General features: G+C 39.1%; 1 protein-coding gene across 1 annotated transcript in view; it reads left to right on the plus strand.

Moving 5' to 3' along the window:
- The first annotated feature begins 18013 nt into the window (after positions 1–18013).
- Positions 18014–24175, plus strand: part of ADGB (androglobin) — a 157242-nt gene continuing 151080 nt past the window's right edge. The window contains exon 1 of the mRNA XM_067010977.1: positions 18014–18087. Coding sequence (XP_066867078.1) covers positions 18014–18087 — 74 coding nt within the window. The remainder of the gene's footprint in view (positions 18088–24175) is intronic.

Genomic DNA, 24175 nt, shown 5'->3' on the forward strand with positions numbered 1-24175 from the left:
GGAATAAAATCGCATTAGCGATTTCCTTTTAGATTAATGGATTTTACCTCAGATCCCAGTGTTGAGTTAAATGTAAACATGTGTTTCTGTGGATTGACAGCACACATTTTTCAATACATATAGTCCACTGAGAAACAGTGCTCTCAGAGTTCAACCTGTCTTCTGGGAATGGTTTTGCGGAAACACCTAATTCTGAGCAAGTTACCAACGCACTCTCCCCTCAATATCTGAATCAGTAAACAAAAAAGGATAACCACCCTTGCCCCATTTATCTGGAAGGACTGCTCTTCAAAATCAAGTGATCATATATGATGAACATACTTAAGGAGCTGAAGGCTTTTTTTTTTTTTTTTTTTTTTTTTTTGCGGTACGCGGGCCTCTCACTGTTGTGGCCTCTCCCGTTGCGGAGCACAGGCTCCGGACGCACAGGCTCAGCGGCCATGGCTCACGGGCCCAGCCGCTCCGCGGCATGTGGGATCTTCCCGGACCGGGGCACGAACCCGTGTCCCCTGCATCGGCAGGAGGATTCTCAACCACTGCGCCACCAGGGAAGCCCTGAAGGCTTTTTTTTTTTTAAGTAAAATCATTTTGTTGTTGTTCTTGATGATTTTGCTTCCAGTAATTTCGTATTTTTTCTTTCAATTCTGGAAACTATTTTAATACACTTTTCTGAGGTCCAACGCTGTTCATGTTTTAGATTGTGGTGTCTTTGCCTGCTTTGCTTATATGGGTCTCTGAAGTTAACTGATATTTAACTGGAACATAAACTGTGGCAGAAATATTGAGGAGAGAAGAGAAAAATAATCATATGTAGCGAAAGGTGATAAATTCAAGCATTCAAACTTCTAACAAAATCTCCTCTCGGGCTTCCCTGGTGGCGCAGTGGTTGAGAATCCGCCTGCCGATGCAGGAGACACGGGTTCGTGCCCTGGTCCGGGAGGATCCCACATGCCGCGGAGCGGCTGGGCCCGTGAGCCATGGCCGCTGGGCCTGCGCGTCCGGAGCCTGTGCTCCGCAACGGGAGAGGCCACAGCAGTGAGAGGCCCACATACCGCAAAAAAAAAAAAAAAAAAAAATTTCCTCTCTTTCTATCTCATTTCAACCCACCAAGGACCTATACACACCTTTACTCCAGCTGTCTCCGTTTCCTTGTACGTTTCTCCGGGAACTTTATATACATGGGATTCCATGGTAAATACTGTTGTATCTTGCTTCATTCACGAAACCTAAAGTTTTTATGATTTATCTATTTATCATTATTATTATATTATTATATATTTATTTATCTATTATCTATTTATGTATATATTTGTCGTTCATTCCTTTTTATTCCTGAATGGTATTACCGAATATATCACATTTTTATTCTCTTGTTGATGGACATTTAGCTTATTTCCAATTTTTGCTGTCATGAATAGAGCTGCTGTGAACTTTCTTGTAAAAATCTTTGTGTGACTGCGTGTTTTCATTTCTCTTAGGTAAACATCTAAGACTGGAATTTCTGGATATCACGGTAGGTGTGTGTTTAACTTCATAAGAAACTGCCAAACAGTTTTCCAGAGTCATTTCCCATCATCAGTGGCTAAGAGTTGGAGTTGCTTGGCATCGTCTCAACATTTAATATTTGTACCGGTTAGTTTTTGCTTCATAACAAATCTCTACATAACTTAGCGCCATAAAATAACACCAATCTGAGCCAACTCACTGGAACTTGACGGCTTAGGACAGCCTCACTTGTGTGTTTGGTGATTACCTCATCATCAACTGGGATGACAGGCATGACTTGGCTTTGTGTGTTTCAGAGGCCGGCCAGGGCTCATCCACATGGCTTGCTGGTTAAAGTCAGCAGATTAAAGCAAGCTCCATTCCACTTCCACTTTCTGTTCCTCTGCTTGGTTCATGTTTGTTAATGTCCTAGTAGCCAAAGAAAGTCATATGACCAAGAACACATTTAAGGCATGGGGAAATGGAGTCCACCTTTAATAGAAAGAACTGAAAACTCACATTGGAAAGGAGTATTGCTGCAGGGATAGGAAGTATTTGAGGGCTTTTAGCAATCTACCTTTTAGCAGGCTTTGATCACAAAGAATTTGTAGTCTCTTCCCATGAAAAAATATAATCCTGTCATTCCAGAACCCCCAAAGTTTCATTTCAATGATGGCATCAGTCTCAGAATTGAGAATATAGTTATCTAAATCAGATCCAAATGCAGATGAGGTTCCAGGAACTATAGTCATCAAACGTTCGTCTGGGAAACAGAGCTAGCATGAGTGTTAGTGGAATAAGGGATTCATTGTAGGAATTAGACCTTACACAAAAGTGAAAGTAGATGGAGTAAATGGAAGGGTTGGGATCAGAAAAAGAGTCATTAATGAGTCTACCTAAAGTACTGGTGCAGGTAGACAAGTTAGAGCTTGCAGGGAAGTCTGAGAAACTAAACATCCACTGTAGTAGGACCAAGAAAAGGAAGTTCATGGCGAGCTCTATGGGAACTTGTTGTCTTTGTGCAGCTACCAATTTTGTGGGTCCAGATCCAAGTATGGTAGACCTGGGGCTGCTGTTGATCACCCTGGAAGATGAGTTGGACAACCTTGTGAAATGAGGTCATGCCATGACTCAGTGAATACATCCGCACCAGGCTTGGCACTAAATCTGACACCAGCAAACTTCTGACAGTAATGGCTACTGCTTTATCTATATAAATTATACAAAAGTTTCTCTTTGGGCCAAATCTAAAACAGAAAAGGAAATTCTAGGAAATATAGTCTTCAGATTAACCAGGTTGACATAGAAAAATACAGTATACTGTTAGTAGTTTTATTTTTTCATTTTAGCATTGTACTAGATATGTATATACTCATTATATCTCATTGGGTCTCAATTTACACAACCCTAATGACTGTGCTTATTGGCCATTAATATTCCTTATTTTGTGGTTGTCTGTTTTGTGCGAATTTTTATTAAGTTTTTTGCCTTTTTATTATTGAATTTCAGCAAATCTTTATATAGTCTAAATACAAATCCTTTGTTGTATAACTACATTGCAGTACTTTTATCCCATCGAGGTTTGCCTTCTAATTTTCTTAGTAATGACTATTTTTGAAAAGAAGTTTTTACTTTTAAGGAAGTTCAGTTTATTAAACTTTTTATTGTTTAATGATTTCTGTGTTGTAAGAAATCATTGAACACCTGAAGTTTGCAAAGATATTATCCAGTATTTTCTTTAAGGAGACTTTTAGATTGAATTTTTATGTTTAGATCTATATCCCATCTTGAGTTAATTTCTATATATGGAGTGAGGTATTGGTCAAGCTTCTTTTTTTTTTCATGTAGACAGCCAGTTCTTCTTGTACTATATATTGAAAACCATATATAATTTCTTTGTCTACATTAAATTTCATTGGTGCCTTTATAAAAATAAAATTACCACATTTCATTGTGTATCTATTTCTGTACTTCCTGTTTTTACTAATCCATTTTCTATTCCATATCAATAATTATTATGACTTTATAGTAATTCTTAAAATAATACAAATCTTGCAAATTTTTCTATTTAAATATTTTAAAAAATTATTCTGAGTCATTGGCAATTCTTTATAAATAGTACCAGATTGTCAATTTATGCCAAAAAATAACCTGCTTGAATTTTGGATGGAAATGTGTTGAATCTATAGAATTGGGGGGAAATTGACATTTTTACAATATTGAGTCTTCTAATCTGTGAACATGATGTACTTTTTTTTTTGATTTACATTTAAAAAAAATTTTTATTGGAGTATAATTGCTTTACAATGTTGTGTTAGTTTCTGCTGTATAACAAAGTGAATCAGCTGTCTGCATACATATATCCCCTCCCTCTTGGACCCCCCTCCCATGTCCCCCATCCCACTCATTTAGGTCATCCCAGAGCACCTCATTTATTTAGTCTTCCTTAATTTTAGCAATAAGATTTTCCGGTAGAAGCCTTATACAGCCTTTCTTATATTTATTACCAAGACTTTTTCTTGCTGGCATGGTAAGTGACATTGTTTTCAAATTCTCACCCCCATCGCAGACTATTGTCAATAGGACAGCCAAATTATTATTATTAAAAATAAAATTAGATGTCACTCTTCATATCATAACCAACAAATGGCTTCTTCTATTAAGCATAACAAACACCACAATCATTTTAATAGCCTAAAAGTTCAGCTTGTCTCACCTCCTACCATTATTCCCATTCCTTCTCCAGCAACCACACTGTTTCTCCACATGCCGCCCTCATCAGAGGCTTCATTGTTGCTTCCTTTGTCTGTGACAGCCGACCCCAAATATATGCATGGCTTCTTCCTTCACTGTCTTCAGGCCTCTCCTCACATGTCACCATGTCTTCTGACTCCTGACCAATTTATGTGGAATAAACCTGACTCAGCCCCTCAGCACCACCCCATCCAGCTTACCTGGGCAACCTTACATTTTCATTTGTCCAAGCTGGATGCCCCAGGTTATGCCTGCTGACCTGACTCCCCATCTAGTTTTCAACTCCTTTTATTCTAAAAAGTGTCCCAATTTGAAAAAGAAATTACTTATCACCCTATCCTTATCTTGATTCACTTTTCTTCATAGCACTTAACAATTATGTGCCATATTGTACATTTGTATGTTTGTTTTCTAGCTCCCCCAAAGGGACTGTGAATTCCATGTGACAGAGTCTTTATTTTTATTGTTGACTGTTTTATCACCAACACGTAGAATATCACCCAACTTCATTTGTTGTGTTAAGTAAATAATTAATAAGTACACTAGCTGAATGACTTTGGGAACTGTTTCAACTTCCGTTTTTTCCTCATTCTGTAAAATGAAGTCCTAGATTAAATGAGGCCGTTAAGGCCATTCCAGCTCTAAAATACAATAATTGCTTGTGAAACCTCATTCCTTTTTGATACAAGTTTCACTTAAGTCAACAGTGTAGAGGAAGAACACTAGAGCAATAATTTTCATAAGCTAGAGTAATCCTCCAAAGCAATAAAAGACATCGTTCTAAAGTACAATTTCATTTAAGCAGCATGGATTGATTTAAAAATAATTACCCAGGGCTTCCCTGGTTGCACAGTGGTTGGGAGTCCGCCTGCCGGTGCAGGGGCCACGGCTTCGTGCCCCGGTCCAGGAGGATCCCACGTGCCGCGGAGCGGCTGGGCCCGTGAGCCATGGCCGCTGGGCCTGCGCGTCCGGAGCCTGTGCTCCGCAACGGGAGAGGCCACAACAGTGAGAGGCCCACGTACCACAAAAAAATAATAATAATAATAATTACCTGGGTGACAACTTGCAGGAAGACTCAAATATAAATCCTTATTAATCATTTTGTGACCTAATTGAGTTTTTCCATACATTCCTGTACTATTTTAAAATATTTTTATAGGATGGGTAAAGTTATTTATGGAATTCATCTTATGATAAAGACCTCCCCACATTTCTATCTCCAGCCCAGACCTGTCACCTGAATTCCAGACTCGTTTATCCAAATGCCTGTGAAATCTCTGCTTGCATTTCTAATAGGCATCTCAAACTGAACACATTCAAACCTGAACTCCTAATTTTGTCCCTAAACTTTCTGCTCTCAAAGTCTTTCTCACTTCAGTGGATGGCAGGTCTATTTTTTCAATTGCTCAGGCTAAAATCCTTGCTGTCATCCTTGATTCCTCTTTCATCTTACACTCTGTATCCAGTCTATCAGCAGATCCTTTTAGCTATTCCTTCAAATGCACCAAGGATCCGACTTGTTCTCACCCTCCTATACTCTTGCCCTAGTGTAGCCAATACTGCATTTCTCTGAATTACTGCAATAGCATTTTAACTAGTTTTTCCCTAGCTTCTGCCCTACTCATCCCTCAATACCCACCCATGTGTATTTTCGATAAAGCACCCTGAAAGATCATTTTAAAGCCTAAACCAGATCATGTCACTTCTCTGCCCCCAATCCTCTAATTGCTTCCATCTGACTCAGAATAAATGCCATGTTCCTAATAGGAGCCAGTAGGATCTGCCACCCTGCTGCCTCTCTGACTTCATCTTCTCTACTTTTCTTCTTGTTCTATTTGTTCTAGTCACAGAGGCAGAGAACACACCACATAACCTCCCACCTCAAAAAATTACTTGCTATTGACCTTGCTTAGAATACTCATCCCCTCAGAGGTCTGCATGGCCTGATGTCTTATACACGTTAGGTCTCTCCTCTAATGTCACATTACCAGAGTGGTCATTCCTGTGCCCTCAATATAATATAGCAACTTCCTCCCTAGTTCACACTTTTCCGATTTCTTTTACCCTACTTCCTCTTTTCTGGTTAGTAGTTAGCCCACTTGACATACTGGAACGACATGATATATTTTGTGTCTGTTTCTTTTCTCTCCCCCTCTCCTAGAATGTAAGTTCATGAGTTATACAGCATTGTTTCAGTAAAGCTAACTTACTTTAAATGAGTTATCTTTAAATTAATGCACATTTTGAAACTGTGTTTTAGAAACTTGTTTATGAAACTGAGAAATTCCCTGGTGGTCCAGTGGTTAAGACTCTGCACTTTCACTGCAGGGAAAGTGGGTTTGATCCCTGGTCAGGGAACTAAGATTCCATATGCCATGCAGCATATGGGATCTTATTATGAGATCATACTTAAATTTTAAAAAATTTTTTTAACTTGTTTATGAAGCTGAGAATAGGCACAAATGCAAACAGTGTAAAATGCCCAGTCACACTTGTAAGCACCGTCCTCCAATTGAGTAACACACGCTTGACGTCTAGGGGGATGGCAAGGTTGGATGTCAATCCTTCTTAGCTCTCAGAGGAGAGGAAAGGGGTGGCCGAATCAGAGGTGCCTTGATGCTTTCCCACTTTTTCCAGTGCACTGAATACTTCTTGCTGTTTTAGTTCTGCAAACGACCCAGAAAGTGTAGACCTTACACTACCTTCTAGTTGTTTAGAGTTCTCCAGTGCAGCACCCTGCTCAAAACCTTCCCCACCAAAGTGTTCATTAATCCTAGAAGTGCTGGTGTCTATGTCAGCACAGAAGAGGATCTGGAACTTCATCTAGTTCAGCCCTACAATTTTCTAAGTGAGGAAACTGGAACTCAGGGAGGTGAAATGACTTATCCGAAAGCACTCAGAGGTGGCCCCAGAGTCCAAGCCTCCAGTTCCCCATTCCTGTTCATCTATACTGCACTGTATTTTATCAGCCTGTTATTCACATTGATTAAATATAGGAAATTACCTAAAAGTTCAACAGTACGACAATGGTTACCTATATTCATATGATGCCTTACTGCACAGCTTTTAAAACTCATCATGTAGAAAATCATTAAATGACATGGGAAGTACTGGCAGCATAGCTAAGTGAAAAATAGTTAAGTAACATAACCTCAATTATATAAAATAGTTGTGTAAATGATGAGAAGGCTCTACACATCAAAAAAAATTATCAGTGGTTACTTCTGGAAGATGGGACTAGAGATTTTTTTAAACTTGTTTTTACACTTTCATAATTCCCAAATCAAAACATTTAAATAAGAGTCCATTTTGAACTTTCCCCCTGCATTTCACTTCCAATGAACTTTAAGGTCTACATTTTTAAGCACTGGAATATATTTATATGTGCTAACTTTTTTTTGTATACATAGCATGTGTAAGATGTATGTGAGGTATAAATGTGTGGAAGATTCAACAAGCTTCATAGATGTATAGAATTACTAGCAATTAAGTCACAAGAGAGAATGGCTTGTAACTTTCTTAACCAGGTTTATAAGGTAAAGGTTTTGGGGGGAGAATAATATACCTTATTATAATCATGAAGCCTTACTATTTTCTTTGTAATTCTCATGTTTAAAAATTATACTTCATTATTATACAAAATTATTTTCTTACCCTCCAAAACGTTTTTAAAATTATTTAAAGCCCTTATAAATCATCATAACACAAAATTCTGTTAGTCTCTTCTTCGCAACTGCAGCTTTTGCCAAGTTATTTTAGAACTTTCACGTAGACAAATAGTGCTGCTTCATAGGAGAAGGACCATACTTAGTTTCGTTTTGCTTTGTTTTTGTTTTTCACAACGTATGCATCTCAACCAATCTTGACAACAATCAGTTTATAACCATTGTTCAGATAAGTAAAATGACTTCAGAGTCTCAGGAGCTTGCCAAACGTCCTACCTCTAGCATGTGATGGAGCTAGGTTGGAGCCCAAGTCTACATGTCTATAAACTCATGTAATGCTGTTTATATAGAATATTTTATTTTATTTTTATTAAAGTATAGTTGATTTACAATATTACATTAGTTTCAGGTGTACAGCATAGTGATTCACTATTTTTAAAGATTTTACTCCATTATAAATTATTGCAAGATAATAGCTATAATTCCCTGTGCTATACAATGTATCCTTGTTGCTTATCTATTTCACACATAGTAGTTTGTATCTGTTAATCTCATACCTCTAATTTCATGGATGTGTAAATATATATATATATGTATATTACATATATATATGTCACATCTTCTTAATCCAGTTGTCTATACAGAATATTTTACATTAATGTGGTGGCATTTCTTCACACAAGTGATAAAATGGGGAATTTTATCCTAATCTTTCACTCTTCTTAGGCCCCTCCAAGTGCCATCTCTCACTATCCAGAACTTCTTACTGTAGTATGTCACCAGGGGCTGCTCCATGATCCAGATCTGAATTGTCACTCCACCTCCACCACCTCAGCTAGATACTTATTTCCAATAAAACATGCTGAGGACATCCCCTTGGATAAGTTTACTCAGGGCTGCCTTAGTGCTTGATTCACATATTTTCTATAGTATTCATTGCATTGTCTTATAAATATCAGTTCTAGTTTTTGTTTGCCCCACAAGATTATGAGCTCTTCAGGGGCAGAAACCAAATCTTATTCATCTGTTTAGAAATACCCAATGCATAAAATGAAATCTCCAAGTAAACTGAACCTCCAAATAAATACAATTAGTTTCAAGTTACAAAAGAGACAAATCATGATTACCCAAAGTATATGATACCAGCATCAGACAAGGAAAAATTCACAATGTCTTGTGCTGATAAGAAACATAGCAAATAAAAGAATAAATATATCCCATTAGGAGGAAAAACAAAATTAAATCAACTGAAATCGTCCTAGATATGACATAGATGATAAATTTAATAGATAACATCATTAAAACAGTTATTATAACTATATTTAATATTCTTAAGGTGGCAATAGCCATCCAGTTTCTTAGTCTTTCTAATTACTCTTTCCTGACCCTCCCATAGACCTGAGATACATCTGTTTGTGCATTCTCTTCCGCTAATACCCTGTCCTAGTTCACCACGGGTCAGTGTTGTGTAGTTGCACTTCAGTTCCACATCAGGGCTGCCAGTGCTCCACCTCTCGCCAGCAATGGGCTTCTCATTACCTGTTGGTCAGCCGTGAAGTTCCCTTTCAAGATCTTCCTTTAAACTGTGATTTTAGTCAATTTTGTTACGATGTCCCTGGGTGTAGATGTTCCATGTTTTTTGTGCTTGGTTAGGGTTTATTGAATTTCTGAGATGTATAGCTTTAACAAAATTTGGAAAAATTTCAATCATTATTTTTGCATCCGTTTTCTTCTGGATCTTCTCCTAACCCCCACACCTGTCCTCCTTGCCCATTTATTCAGGGACTCCAGCTGCATGTGTATTAGTCTATTTAAAGTTGTTCCACAGCTCCCTGATGTCCTATTCTTTTTTGTTTTTTGCCTCTGTGGTTCACGTTGGATTGTTTCTGTTGCCGTGTCTTCAAATTAACTAATCTGTTCTTCTGCAATGGCTAATCTGCCATTCATCCCATCCAGTGTATCTTTTCGACATAGACATCATATGTGTAGTTCTAGGTGTTCTTAAGAGGAACTTAACATATTTAATCTTTCTTCTAGCTTCTTGAACATATGGCATGCTGTGATAACAGCTATTTTAACGTCCTGTCTGCTAATTCTATCATCCATGTTTTATTCTGAGTCATTTTCAGTTGGTACATTTTTTTTCTCCTTCTAATGGGACATATTTTCCTGCTTTTTTTTTTATGTTTGGTAAGTTTTATTGGATACCAGTCTTTTTGAATTTTACCTGTTGGATACTAGTTATTTTTGGACTCCTATAAATATTTTTAAATTTGCTCAGGGAAGCTGTTAACCTACGTGGAAGCAGTTTGATCATTTCAGGTCCTGCTTTTAAGTTTCGTTAGATGGCAACAATGAGGAGTTTTGTTTAGGGTGAAATTTTCACCACTACAGAGGGGGCAAAACTCCATATTCTGTCTCCTGTGAATTCTGAGGTTTTTCCAGTCATGCTGGTGGGAACAGGCCCCATGTGAGCTTATGCCCCTTCTAACCCTTTCACATGGTTCTTTCCATGGCATCAGGGCATTACCACCTGTGCTTGTGCAGATCAGCGCTCTGACAGACACTGAGGTCCTACCCTCTGAGTATCTCCTCTCTGTGCTGCTCTCTCCTCCACATACTCTGCTCTGAGAACTTCAGCCTCCTAGCCCCCCTGGATTCCAGTTCCATTTCCCTAAACCGGGGACACCATCAGGCTCTGCCTGGGCTCCCTTGCCCTGTGTCCAGCCCTCACAGTAAGCTGAGACAATTATAAAGTCCATCAGTTTTTTTTGTTTGTTTAATTGAAGTATAGTTAATTTACAACATTATATAAATTACAGGGATGCAATATAATGATTCACAATTTTTAAAATTTATACTCCATTTATAGCTATTATAAATTATTGGCTATATTCCCTGTGTTGCTCAATACATAGTAGTTTGTACCTGTTAATCCTCTACCTCTATATTGCCCCTCCCCCCTTCCCTCTCCCCACTGGTAACCACTAATTTGTTCTCTGTGTCTGTGAGTCTTTTTAGTTATATTTACTAATTTGTGGTATTTTTTAGATTCCACATATGAGTGATATCAGAGAATATTTCTTTCTCTGACTGACTTATCTCATGTAGCATAATACACTCCAAGTCCATTCATGTTGCTGCAAATGGCAAACTTTCATCCTTTTTATGGCTGAATAGTATTTCATCCTTTTATGGCTGAATGTGTCTGTATACACACACATACACACACACACACACCATATTCTTTACCCATTCCTCTGTCGATGGACACTTAGGTTGTTTCCATATCTTGGCAATTGTAAATAATGCTGCTATGAACATTGGAGTACATGTATCTTTTTGAATTAGTGGTTTTTTTTTTTTTCCAGATATATACCCAGGAGTTGAATTGCTGGGTCATATGGTAGTTCTATTTTTAGTTTTTTGAGAACCCTCCATACTGTTTTCCACAGTGGCTGCACCAATTTACATTCCCACCAACAGTGTAGGAGGGTTCCCTTTTCTCCACATCATCACCAACACTTGTTATTTCTGTTCTTTTTGATTGTAGCCATTCTGACAGGTGTGAGGTGATATCTAATTGTGATTTTGATTTGCATTTCCCTGATGACTAGCAATGTTGAGCATCTTTTCAGGTGCCTGCTGGCCATCTGCATGTCCTCTATGGAAAATGTCTATTTTATTTTATTTTATTTATTTATCTTGCCACATCACATGGCTTGCAGGATCTTAGTTCCCCGACCAGGGATCGAAACTGCACCTTCAGCAGTGAAAGCATGGAATCCTAACCACTGGACCACCAGGGAATTCCCTATTCATATTTAATTGGGTCGTTTGTTTTTTGATATTGAGTTTCATGAACTGTTTATATATTTTGGATATTAACCCCTTATTGATCATATCATTTCCAAGTATTTTCTGCCATTCAGTAGGTTGTCTTTTCATTTTGTTGATGGTTTCCTTTGCTGTGCAAAAGCTTTTAAGTTTAATTAGGTCCCATTTGTTTATTTTTGCTTTTATTTCCTTTGCTGTAGAATAAACATCCAAAAAACTATGGCTATGATTTATGTCAAAGAGTGTTCTGCCTATGTTTTCCTCTAGGAATTTTATGCTTTCCAGTCTTACATTTAGATCTTTATACATTTTGAGTTTATTTTTGTACATGGTGTTAGAAAATGTCCTAATTTCATTCTTTTACATGTAGCTGTTCAGTTTTCCCACCACCATTTACTGAAGAGACTGTCTTTTCTCCATTGTATATTTTTGCCTCCTTTGTCCATAAGCGCGTGGGTTTATTTCTGAAAAGCTCATCTTTGTTTGTTTTTCATCTCTGGGATCACTGATTTCATTGACTGAAAGCCAATGTCTTCATATATTTTATTCATTTTATCAGCTATTGAGCATGAGAAGGTAAATTCATTCCCTGTTATTTCATTCTGTTTGGAAGCTGAAGGCTTACCAAGTCTCATTTTAGAGTCTGCTTCCTGCAGTCAAACCTGCTATTAACTGTTCTAGGCTAGTTCCCAGGAAACAGACTCTCACACTCTGAGATTTGTGTATACGATGTTTATTAGCGAGTGTTCTCGGTAGCACCTCTAAGAGGGTAAGGCAAGGGGGACTGGACAGCACAAGTTAAACTGCAATGCTGTTGTGAAAGAGGTCTCTGCCAATAATGAGGAAGCTCGAAAGACAAAAGGATCTTTCAGAGTTGTCCCAATTATATCCCTTTTCTTACACATACACCACTGAGGTGCAGGAAGCTCTCAGAGAGAAGACATAACCTTGCGTTGAGTGAGGAGCTTTCTCTGGTAGGTAAGTGAGTACCTCTGTCCAGGCTGAGTACCACCACATCCAGTGCCTAGGTGACTGCAACCTTACACAAATGCACATCAGTTTGCATCCTGGTGAAGTGTTTTATTATAGTCAGGAAAACTTGTTTCTTATTTAAACAGCTTATCGAAATGGAAAGTATTTTTCAGCTAGTATCAAGAAAATATCTTTTCCTTATTATCCCACTTTTTATGAATCTCTCTTCAGAATTTCCTTTCAAAGACAATTAAGACTGTAAGTTAAGGTCTGCCCAGCATAATGAGGCTTTCTCTGGCAGGGACAGGGAGGTTTCATATCTATCAGATCCAAATCCTCGATAACTAGAGGGCTCTGAAGAGACTGAACATTAAGGGGCGAAACTGAATCTAAGTTGCAATTTATAATAAATTTTTCTAGGACTGATAGTAAACATTTTTCTGTACTCCTTCTGTTTGAAGGAGGCAATGTAGCATAGAACTTGAGAGCATACACAGGTAGAAAGTTTCAGTGATGCAAGATGAATAAGCTCTCGAGATCTGCTGTACAACATTGTGCTTACAATTACCAACACTATATTGTGCTCTTAACAATGTATTAGAAGGGGCTTCTCTGGTGGCGCAGTGGTTGAGAATCCGCCTGCCGATGCAGGAGACACGGGTTCGTGCCCTGGTCCGGGAAGATCCCACGTGCCGCGGAGCAACTAAGCCCGTGAGCCATGGCCGCTGAGCCTGCGCGTCCGGAGCCTGTGCTCCGCAACGGGAGAGGCCACAACGGTGAGAGGCCCGCATACCGCAAAAAAAAAAAAAAAAAAAAAAATGTATTAGAAGGGTAGGTCTTGTATTAAGTGTTCTTACTACAATAAATAAAATAAAAATCATAAAATAAGTGTGCACTCTGAAGCCAGATGGCTGACGTTTACATTCTGGCTCTACCCGCTCTGTGCTTTGGACTTTGGGCAAGGTGCTATGCTTTTTTTTTTTTTAGTGGTACGTGGGCCTCTCACTGTTGTGGCCTCTCCCATTGCGGAGCACAGGCTCTGGACGCACAGGCTCAGCGGCCATGGCTCCGCGGCATGTGGGATCTTCCCGGACCGGGGCACGAACTCGCGTCCCCTGCATCGGCAGGCGGACTCTCAACCACTGCGCCACCAGGGAAGCCCAAGGTGCTATGCTTTTTAAAGCTCATGTTCCTTCTCTACAAAATGGGCTAATTATAACCCCTTACAGGGTTGCCACCACTGAGGCCGTCAGAAGCAGAATAATGTGGTTATAAAGAGTGTGGATCTGGCACCAGACCACATGGGCCTGAATGCTGCCTGATACTTACTAATTTAATTTAACCTCTGTTTTCTTATTTACAAAGGAGCGATTGTAATAATAGCACATCCCTAGGGTGTTTATTAAATGAGTTTATTAAGTGAGTTTACTAAGTGAGTTATTACAGAAAAAGCATTTAGTAGTGCCAAGCAGATAGTAAGTGCTCAATAAATGTGAGTTCTGATTACGAGATGTTGAGGAGGTTGGCAAAGGTTGATGTGCATTTGGTGAAGAAAAGTAGAACAGGTCCTGCTTTAAGCGCCCTTACAGTTTAGTAAATGAGAAGGGCCAGGGCCTAAGTAATGATAAGAATAAGGTGGAACGTTATCAGAAGTTTTAAAAATGAACAAATAAAGCTCTGTGGAAAATAAAGGAGAAAGATACTAATTTCTAAGGCAGAGTGGCAATTGAAAGACGGAACTTGTAAAGGCAGTTAACCTGAACCATAAGCAGAGCAGGCAGAATTTACGCTTCCTCATTTATTTGGTTAAAAGTAGGCAACTTCATAATTGACCTAATTGCAGAAAGGGAGCCGCACCATCCGTGTAATTTCCCGAGGCTGTGGGACCAAGTGTCTAAAGTTGCCCAGAGCTATGGCTTTAAGCATCCGAAACACTGCCCCTCTCCCCGCCCCACCTCCTACTCAGCTCCAGTCACCTAGGGCTCCCAAGGGTGGGTAGAGAAGTGGTTACCAAAACTCACTTCCCCGTGCAGTCCCAAGAGAGAGCCCCTGGCGATTCTGTTTCTGCCGGCATGAGGAAGTAAGTATTTCTAACCACTTCCCTATGGAGCAGGGGTTACTGTTGTCTGAAGTCATACCTCTTCCTCAAAACGTTAAGTACAGATTAAAGAAAGGCTCCACTCTGTGTAGCTCTCATGAAATACAGGCCCTGTTCCTCAGCCTTTGAAAGTGGTTAAACAGCAAGAGAACTTGGACATCTCTAAGCGGAGTGGCAGGCCATGGAGGCAGGCTACTCTTGCTGTGCCACTGGCCCCATGTCAGACAAGCCCCTTTACCCCTCTGCACTTCAGTTTTTTTACCTGTGAAGTAAGGAAAGTATTAGCTATCGTTATCTGAGTGCTGATAATGTTCCAAACACAACATTTCAGGTAAGGAGTAGTATTCTTTCCTTTCTGCACATGAAGAAAATGGAATTCAGAGAGTTTAAATGACTTACCCAGGGTAACTCAGTAAGAGTCAGTGTTTAACTTTCAGGTCTGTCTCCAAAGCCTGTGCTCTAAGGAGCTAGCAGCCCTCCCTAAGCCTGGCATGTCATAGGCACTCAATAAATCACACCTATTATTAACATTTCAAAATGACATTGACCATAATTACCACCTGCACATAAGAATATGGATTTTTAAAAAGATAGATATAGGGCCTATTTTCCTTTTTGCACTGGCACATACAAATGCCATCTTATGGTTTATAGAGGAGCATATTTGCCTCTTAGTATCATGACCTGACCAGAGTTTGGCCTCAGAAAAAAAAGAAATTCCATTTCTGCATGCTGCATGCATAATGTAATAATGGAGAAAAACACTGGACAAGGAATTAATAAGCACTTCATACTTTAAAAGCAAATTTTTATTATCTCATTGTATCCTGATACCAACTCCCTTATTTTATTTTTATCCTAATTTAACAGATAAGAAAACAGTCTCTGAGTGGAGGAGTAATATGTCTGGTTGAAAGCCGTGCTCCTGTTTTTAATGCCTCTTGTCCAAACTCTACCACTAAGTAGCCAAGCAACTTTTGGCAAGACATTTCTCTTCTCTTTGTCTGGGGTTCTTCGTCTGTAAAATACGTGTGGGCTGTAGATCACCTGATTTCCTAGACATTTCTTCTCTAATGGCCTTGGCACCTTGCAGCCATTAACTACGACTTCAGGGATGGCCCTTGTTCAAGAGGAAACTCACCCGTCCATGGGTTGGTTGCTTAAAATTGTGCTATTTTTTTTTTTTTTTTTGCGGTATGCGGGCCTCTCACTGTTGTGGCCTCTCCCGTTGCGGAGCACAGGCTCCGGACGCACAGGCCCAGTGGCCATGGCTCACGGGCTTAGCTGCTCCGCGGCATGTGGGATCCTCCCGGACCAGGGCACGAACCCGTGTCTCCTGCATCGGCAGGCGGATTCTCAACCACTGCGCCACCAGGGAAGCCCAAAATTGTGCTATTTTTACCCAATAGTCTTTGTATATGCTTATGGCATTGCATTGATGACTCTGATTAGATTTAGTATTAAATAATATTTTCTTGAAGTTTGATCCTTTACTTTCATTCAGGAGAGCTCTCTGGAAATCTCAATCCTGGGATAAATGAGGCAGAGTTCTCAAGGTGCCTTCACTTTCTTCACACATACAGCTATTTGTAGGGCATTTCTTCAGTCATAACATTAACACTGCTGATTTAGAAGTTATTTATCTTGCATATAGAATACAGAGAAGTTGTTATCTGATTGTCATCTATGTAACACCCAATAATAAGATTGGGATAGTCTGACAAAGCAAAAGCTACGCTGAGCAGAGTGGTCTAGGCATTCATTCCTCAGAGCAGTTGAAAGATTTGCTTTGCAGGAAGCTGCTTCTCCCTTGTAGACCTGGGCCACTGAACAGTTCCAAGAACAGAGGGAATGTCTTTATTTAAAGATGGTTAATTATCTCTCGGCTAATGGAAGAGACCACCTAGTGATAGGCCTGTGCACGGTTAAATCTCTCTGAAGTGAGGTTGTATTGGTTGAAGTGAGGTTGTATTATTTATATTTTTGCGTTACGGGGGCCTCTCACTGTTGTGGCCTCTCCCGTTGCGGAGCGCAGGCTCCGGACGCGCAGGCTCAGCGGCCATGGCTCACGGGCCCAGCCGCCTGTGGGATCTTCCCGAAGCCGAGCAGGGCACGAACCCGCGTTCCCTGCATCGGCGGCAGGCGGACTCTCAACCACTGCGCCACCAGGGAAGCCCCTGGTTTTATTTTAATGCACTTAAAATTTTTCCCAGTCTAAGCGTTTCTCAGCTTCATTCATTCATGTTATCTGCCTGCTCTTCAAAGGCATTTTGAAATAGAGGCTCCTACTTTCTGTGCTTGCATTATGTTCTAAACATTTCACATACCTCTTATTTATCCTCAAGATAGAACTGTGTTAGCTATTAGCATCTCCTGTTTACAAATGAGTAAACTGAGGCTCAAAAGGAAGAACTTGCCCAAGGCAAGATAACTTATATAGATACCACCAGGATTGGCTGACCACTAAGCTAGAAGCTTAATGGGTCTTGGTTTGCTTGAATTCGTGTCGTCTGGCTCCAGTGCCTTCTCAAGTGAGCTTATCAAGAGCCGCTCCATTCCATGACCTGGATTTATTCTTTCATGTGAACAACCCAAACCCACAACTTATTTAAACACAGACATCATCATTAACGAAACTTAAGCGACTGAGGGTGTCATGATCTTGCCTTCACTACAGGGATCCCCCTGCACCCACCGTATGCACTACTGAACCCACGATTTTCAAGCCATTGGCGAATTACTGTGTCTATAATGTCTCTATAATTATTACTAAAAGAACTTGTTCAGCGGAGAGAAGACCTGGGGAAAGGGGACTTGCATAGTACACGTCTTCACATACAAAGGAGAGTCGATATATGTCTATGGTTCCGAAGGGCAAAGCCTGGCAGAGTCAACCTGATAGAAAAACTGCAGTTTATCAGAGCTGCCCATCAATCCTACGGACAAATCCATGCCCGGGGAGCCTTCCTCCCCGGACGCTCAACCCCTAGGTTACCACCCGCCTGTGGAGCGCCCGAGCTCGCATCCCCACTGCGACCTAAAGCCCCTCCGCTAGAGCCGCCCCTGCCAAAGCCCTGCCAGCACCTGCCCCGCGGCTGCAGGAAGCGCCCGGGCCGTCTCCTGGCAACGGCAGACGCGGAGCCAGGGTCTCAGAGCCGGCTCCTAGCTCAGAGCTCGGCCGCTGCCTGGGTCCGCCTGTGCCATGACCACCAAACAAACCAGAAAGAAAGAGGTGCATAGTATCAACTCGGCGCACGGATCGGATAAATCTAAAGAGTAAGGGACCTCTGCCTGCCCTTGGCCTTTCCACTCGTCCTGGCGCTGCTTCACTGTAGCAAACTATGCCAGGGCACGAGTTTCGATGGCCTCTTGGCAGCTTCTTTCCCTTCTGGGGGAACCCAGGCTCGGGAGATTCTTGCCCTCATCCTTCCTCCATGCCTGCCTCGTTCCACCTCCTCCCAGGTTTCCCTATTTCAGCTGCTCGGCAGCTGCACTCTGGCTCCCATCCATGAACCTCCCACCCCTTCCTGCCCCTCCTCTCCTTCAGAGTCCACCCAGGCACCTAGAAAGGCTGCTGCTTCCTTGCCAAAGAGGCTGGGCTCAAAGTTAGGACCACATCTGCATGGCCCCAGTATTAGCAGAAAGAGACAGAGACAGAGAGAACTTTCACCTCAGTGATGGTTGCCTAGTTTGTATCTGCCCCAGTCCAACAACTAAAGACTTTTACTCAGATTATATCAGACATAAAATGGTTTTTAAAAGTTGAAACGATATAAATATGTAATTCACGTTACTAATGTTTACTCCAAGAAAGCGTACAGGCTTTAGCTCATGGAATCTACGTGATGCCTCTCTACTTGGGGTGGCGTTTGTCATGTCTGTGTATGTACCTCCTTATTACTTTTTGTCCTCTGATGGTTTTTTTTCCCCCTCTAAAAATACCTAGTTATTAATAACACAGATTTGGGGCTATTATTTGAACTTACAAATTTCTAAAATGTATTCCAGCTATAAGGGAGTGCCAGCTGCTAAACCTAACTCAGTGCGGTCGTTCATGTTTCCCCACTATGCCTGTGAGGGGTGGACAGTAAATTCTTTTAGTTGGGTTCTTCGATTTCGGTGGCCTAATTCTTCATCTCCTTCTTTACCTAAAGAATCCCACATTGAACTTCTGTTCACTGATGCCTAGTATTTGAACTCTTTCCCTTCCTGAACTCCTCTCCCACACTTATTCCTATGTCTGTGATTCTCTTTTCCTAGTTCTGTTTTCTCTCCTAAGCAAGCTTCCAGCTTCCTGGCAGATAATCCATTCATTTTTATTAGTAACTTAAATTTCAGATACTATATTACATACGTAAGTGATTTTTAACAGAATTGCTCTCCTGCTACGTACCAGGGTAGGGCACGTCATTTCAATATTTTCTAGTTGCTTCCATTCTTACAGGTCCAAGTTCTACAAGACCCTACAGGATCAAGTTCTTTCCCCTTTTCCCCTATTCCTTTTCTGACTTTACCTCCCCCTTGTTCACTTACTGTCCTCCTTTTCACATCCTGGAGCACCCCAGGCTTTTTCCTGCCTCGGGGCCTTTTCTTTGCTATTTCCTCTGCTAGAAAGTCATTTCCATATGGTTTTCTCCCTCACCTCCTTTAGGTATTTAGCTCAATGCCATTTTCTCATGTCAGCTTCTTTGGCCAACTGGGTTAAAATTGCTATCCCCACTTTCCTGCCAAAACCCAAAACTCCCCATTTTTATTTTGCTGCTTTATTTTTTGTCATTTTTTTTGGTATTTTTTGTTTTATTTTATTTTTTATTTTTTGTTTATTTTTTAATTGCTTTGCTTATTAACATACTATATATTTGGCTTTAAAAATTATCTTTATGCATATGTCATCTTAATAAAATGTAAGTTCCATGAAGGCAAGAAGTTTTCTTCTATTTTATACACTAATGGGTCCTTAGTGATGTTTGGGTCATATGTAGTAGGCACTCAAAAATATTTATTTAATGAATAAGTGAATGACAGTGATTAAATAAGACTGTAACAGGGTTGCAATAAACCCAAAAAAGAAAAGCAAACTTAGTAATGGTTATAATTAATGTACATCGAAGGCTCACAACTCTTAAGGAGTTTTGATTTTAAAGAGTTTATATCCTGAAAGAGATGAGATTGTTAACGCCCATTTAAAAAAAAACCAAAACTGATCAAACCAGATACCATAAAACACAGTACCTGGCCTGGTTTTATAGTGATTTTATCACATGATAGAGATAAGATCCCTGCTGATAGGATGTTAACTCTTTCCTTACTGGGACGTCCCATTTCTTTTTGAGATGATGTTATTTCTAACAGGTTTTTTTTTTTCCAGAAAATGTCTGAATTGAATTATATCAATAAAAGTACATGTATATATTTATGAAAATAAAAGAGTAAGTACTTTTACAATATCTAGGCTTTGCTAGAAACTAGCTATTGAGTATTAAACATCAAATCATTAGGTTCTGCTGTAGCATTATATGATAGAATGTGAAGTCCACTGTAAATCATGTTTATCCTCTAAGTTTTACTGAAGAACTAATTATAGATATCAGGCTAAGTCATAGATTTAGGTGTCACCTAGCATGGGGCCCAGGGATCAAAGTCTAGCAAGGCTCCAGTGTAATTGTCATTTGAAATATACTGGGGACATTTAGAGTAAGTTTTTATATGTCATTATTTTACCACACCTTGTGGTTATACATCCAGTAAATGCAACTAACTCTACATGGTCCTGAGTACGGAAATGAGAGAAAAAAGTATTCAGAGCCTTGAAAATGGCTGTCCCATAAAACCTTATTCTCCTACAGCTGCCATCTGTAGCATATCTCTTGTATTCCCTAAACTTATTTGTCAAATTGGGGACAGGCCCGAGTCTGGCTTTTGCCCAGTCTGGTGGCTGGCACGTAATAGCCACTCACCATTTGTTTATTAAATGAATTCATAGTTTAGTTACCTAGCTTGGTTTTCATTCCTTCTAAAGTTGATTGAAGCCCGGTTCTCCCTCCTTTTCTGATCTGATCCTCTGTTGGCAAAATTCAAAAACTGAGATGTTTGGGCTTCCCTGGTGGCGCAGTGGTTGAGAGTCCGCCTGCCGATGCAGGGGACCCGGATTCGTGCCCCGCTTCACTCCGGGAAGATCCCACATGCCTCAGAGCTGCTGGGCCCGTGAGCCATGGCCGCTGAGCCTGCGCGTCCGGAGCCTGTGCTCCGCAACGGGAGAGGCCACAACAGTGAGAGGCCCGCATAACGCAAAAAAAAAAAAAAAAAAAAAAAAAAACCACAAAAAACTGAGATGTTTCAACTGAGAAAGCAGAACCATCTATGTCCAGCTGTGACCAAATTCATAAGTAAATATGACTTTGAATCACCAAGAATTAAGTATGCCAGGTAACTGAGCTGACAGTTTTTACATTAGATTAAGGTATTTCTATCTTATGTATTCTGTATTTCTCTGTATCAGCAAGAATGAAATCTCTGATATAGGGTTCACCCTTGCACCATTTTTTGTGACATTAGATATGTCATTTTTTAATTTTGACATTCAACTTTTTCTTCTTTAAATGAAGGACCATCTACTTAAAATTGTTCCCATTCCAACATTCCCTGTCTTCCGTTCTCTACTTTATTTTTTCCTCCAGCTCCAAACTATCATGATTCCTTCAGATTTTTTTTAACTCTACTAGATCCATAAGTGAGAGAATTTTACTACAGTAAAGTGTTCAAAACTTTGATTTAACTTATTGTTCTAATTGGGGGTGTCATCTTTCTAAAATTTCATCTTTGAGAACAATATTTTTTATTGTCATAACAACTGTCACAAATTATGTCTTTCATTATTAGTACCTAATGATAATTAGAAATTACAAACCCATTTAAATTAATCAATTTGAAAACTAGTGTGTACTGCAAAGATACCGTGGAAGGATTTGCAGTGACACAAGACAAAAATGTGATCTTCTTAGAAGTACTGAATATAAGTCTTGGTGTAGATGACAGACAACTTAAAAGAGGGAAGAGAAGGCATGCAATTTAAGTATTAAGAGTTATTAGAAGTGTTAATGCTTACACTTGAAATGCTAAAATATTTGAAACTTGAATGGGAAGTTTGAGATAAGAATACAATTTGGTGTTTATAGTCACAAAATTTTGTTCCACTTCCAATAGCACATTAAAATCAAGATCAAAGAGATAATTTGTTGAACTAACAAGAATTACGCAAACTTCTAGATTCTTATAGATGATGAAATATCATTAGACCTCTTTTTAAAAAATGTATTTTATTGAAGTATAGTTAATTTACAATGTTGTGTTACTTTCTGCTGTACAGCATAGTGATTCAGTTATATATATATATATATATACATTCTATTTCATATTCTTTTTCATTGTGATTTATCACAGGATGTTGAATATAGTTAGACCTCTTTTCAAAACAGAATGAAATATATTTCATAAAGCTCAAGTTAATCTATACTTACTGAAGGTGCATTTAAATTTCATAGAATTCTCAAAAAAGATCAACATATTTGTCTATACAAAACTTTGAAAACAAGACTATTACAAGACTGGAATTATGATTAATACTATGAAAGCAGCATAAAATAGAAGAATACATATCTTACTGAGGATTAAATTAAGTGAATTCCTGGTTATACCAGGTCAAAGAGAGAGCTGCTTCAATGAAACCATGCAACGGGGGTTGATAGATAATCTATTCCTCTACCACCAGAAATCAAAAAGGAAAAAAATGTGTATGTGCACTAGGGAGGGAGGGAGGGAGGGAGGGAGGGAGGGAGGGAGAGAGAAAGAGAGAGAGAGGAAGAGAGAGAGAGAGAGAAGGGAGATGCCTTTTGTAGCTCTAGGTATAGTCCTTATAGCTCCACAGAAAAAGGCAGAGAGGGAAGAGGAGAAGCATGGCAGGATACAACCCAGGGTTCACACTGAGTTTTGTGATTTACCCAGGTCACCTCTGAGAACCTCAACAACTAAGGTCATAAGTACTCACAATTTAAAAGGTGATCTCTGGTGACAAAAACTTCCCTAGAGGAAAGCCAGTTCTTTATGTTCATTTCCCAATGATTCATACATTTCACTTTTATATATGTTATAAACCTTATACTGCATTATTTGTGTAAGTAGTTAATTTCATTACAAAAATATTTAAATAGTAGAATAACTTGTATATTTAGCCATGTAGTCACTACTACTGATTTTCTTTTTTCTTTGTATAGATCAATATTTCTATCTAGTATCATTTTTCTTCTGCTTAAAGGCCTTCTTTTATTTTTTATTGTGGTGAATTTTTCAGCTGATGAATGCTTTTAGTTTTCTTATGTCAGAAAAAAAATAGTGTTTATATCACTTTCATTTAAAAGAATATTTTCACTAGATGTAGAATTCTAACTTGGCAGTTTTTTTTTTTTTTTTTTTAGTCTTTTAAAGATGTTGCCCATTCACTTACATTGTTTTTAAATGAGAAATTTTCTGGTTTCCTTTTCTTTGTTCCTCTGCATGTAATATGTCTTTTTTTTTCCTCTGGCTCTTAAGGTTTCTTTTATTACCACTACTTTTGAGCCATTTGCTTATGTTGTACCTTGGCATGATTTTCTTTATGTTTCTTGAGTTTAGGGTTAATTGAAATTCTTGAATTGGTGGGTTTATAGTTTGCATGAACATTTAAAAAATTTTGATCATAGCTTCTTCAAATATTTTTTCCTGTCTCCTATCCTTCCTTTAATAAGAAAAATGATTATTAGACTGTTTTCCCAGAGTTCACTGATACCTTGCTCATTTTCAATTTTTGTGCGTGTGTGTGTTTCATTTTGGATCATTTCTACTGCTGTCTCATCAAGTTCAGTAATCTTATTCAATCTCTAATTTACCACTAAAACCCTTCTTATGTATTTTTTGTCAGACATTTTAGTTTTCATTTAAGGTATTTCAATCGTTTTTAAAAATCTCATGTGCATGAGATTTATAAGACCAAAGAAAAAAGTACCCAAAAGAATTGGAAGACTTACATAGGGCCAGGACTAGTCCTATTTTTATCAGCTTGAAAACCCACAGCTAGCAGAAAAAAGAAATAATAAAGATTACAGCCAAGATAAACATAACGGAGAATAGAAAAATAATAGATAAAATAAAAAATTCAGAAGTTGGTTATTTGAAAAGGTCAACAAAATTGATAAACCTTTAGCTACATGGACTAAGAAACAAAAGAGAGAAGGCTTAAAATCAGAAATGAAAATGGGGACATTATGACCAATTCTACACAAATAAAAAGAATTATAAGAGTTCTATGAACAAGTGTATGCCAACAAATTAG

This window comes from Kogia breviceps, chromosome 13 (assembly GCF_026419965.1).
Source record: "Kogia breviceps isolate mKogBre1 chromosome 13, mKogBre1 haplotype 1, whole genome shotgun sequence".
In the NCBI taxonomy this organism is placed as follows: domain Eukaryota; kingdom Metazoa; phylum Chordata; class Mammalia; order Artiodactyla; family Physeteridae; genus Kogia; species Kogia breviceps.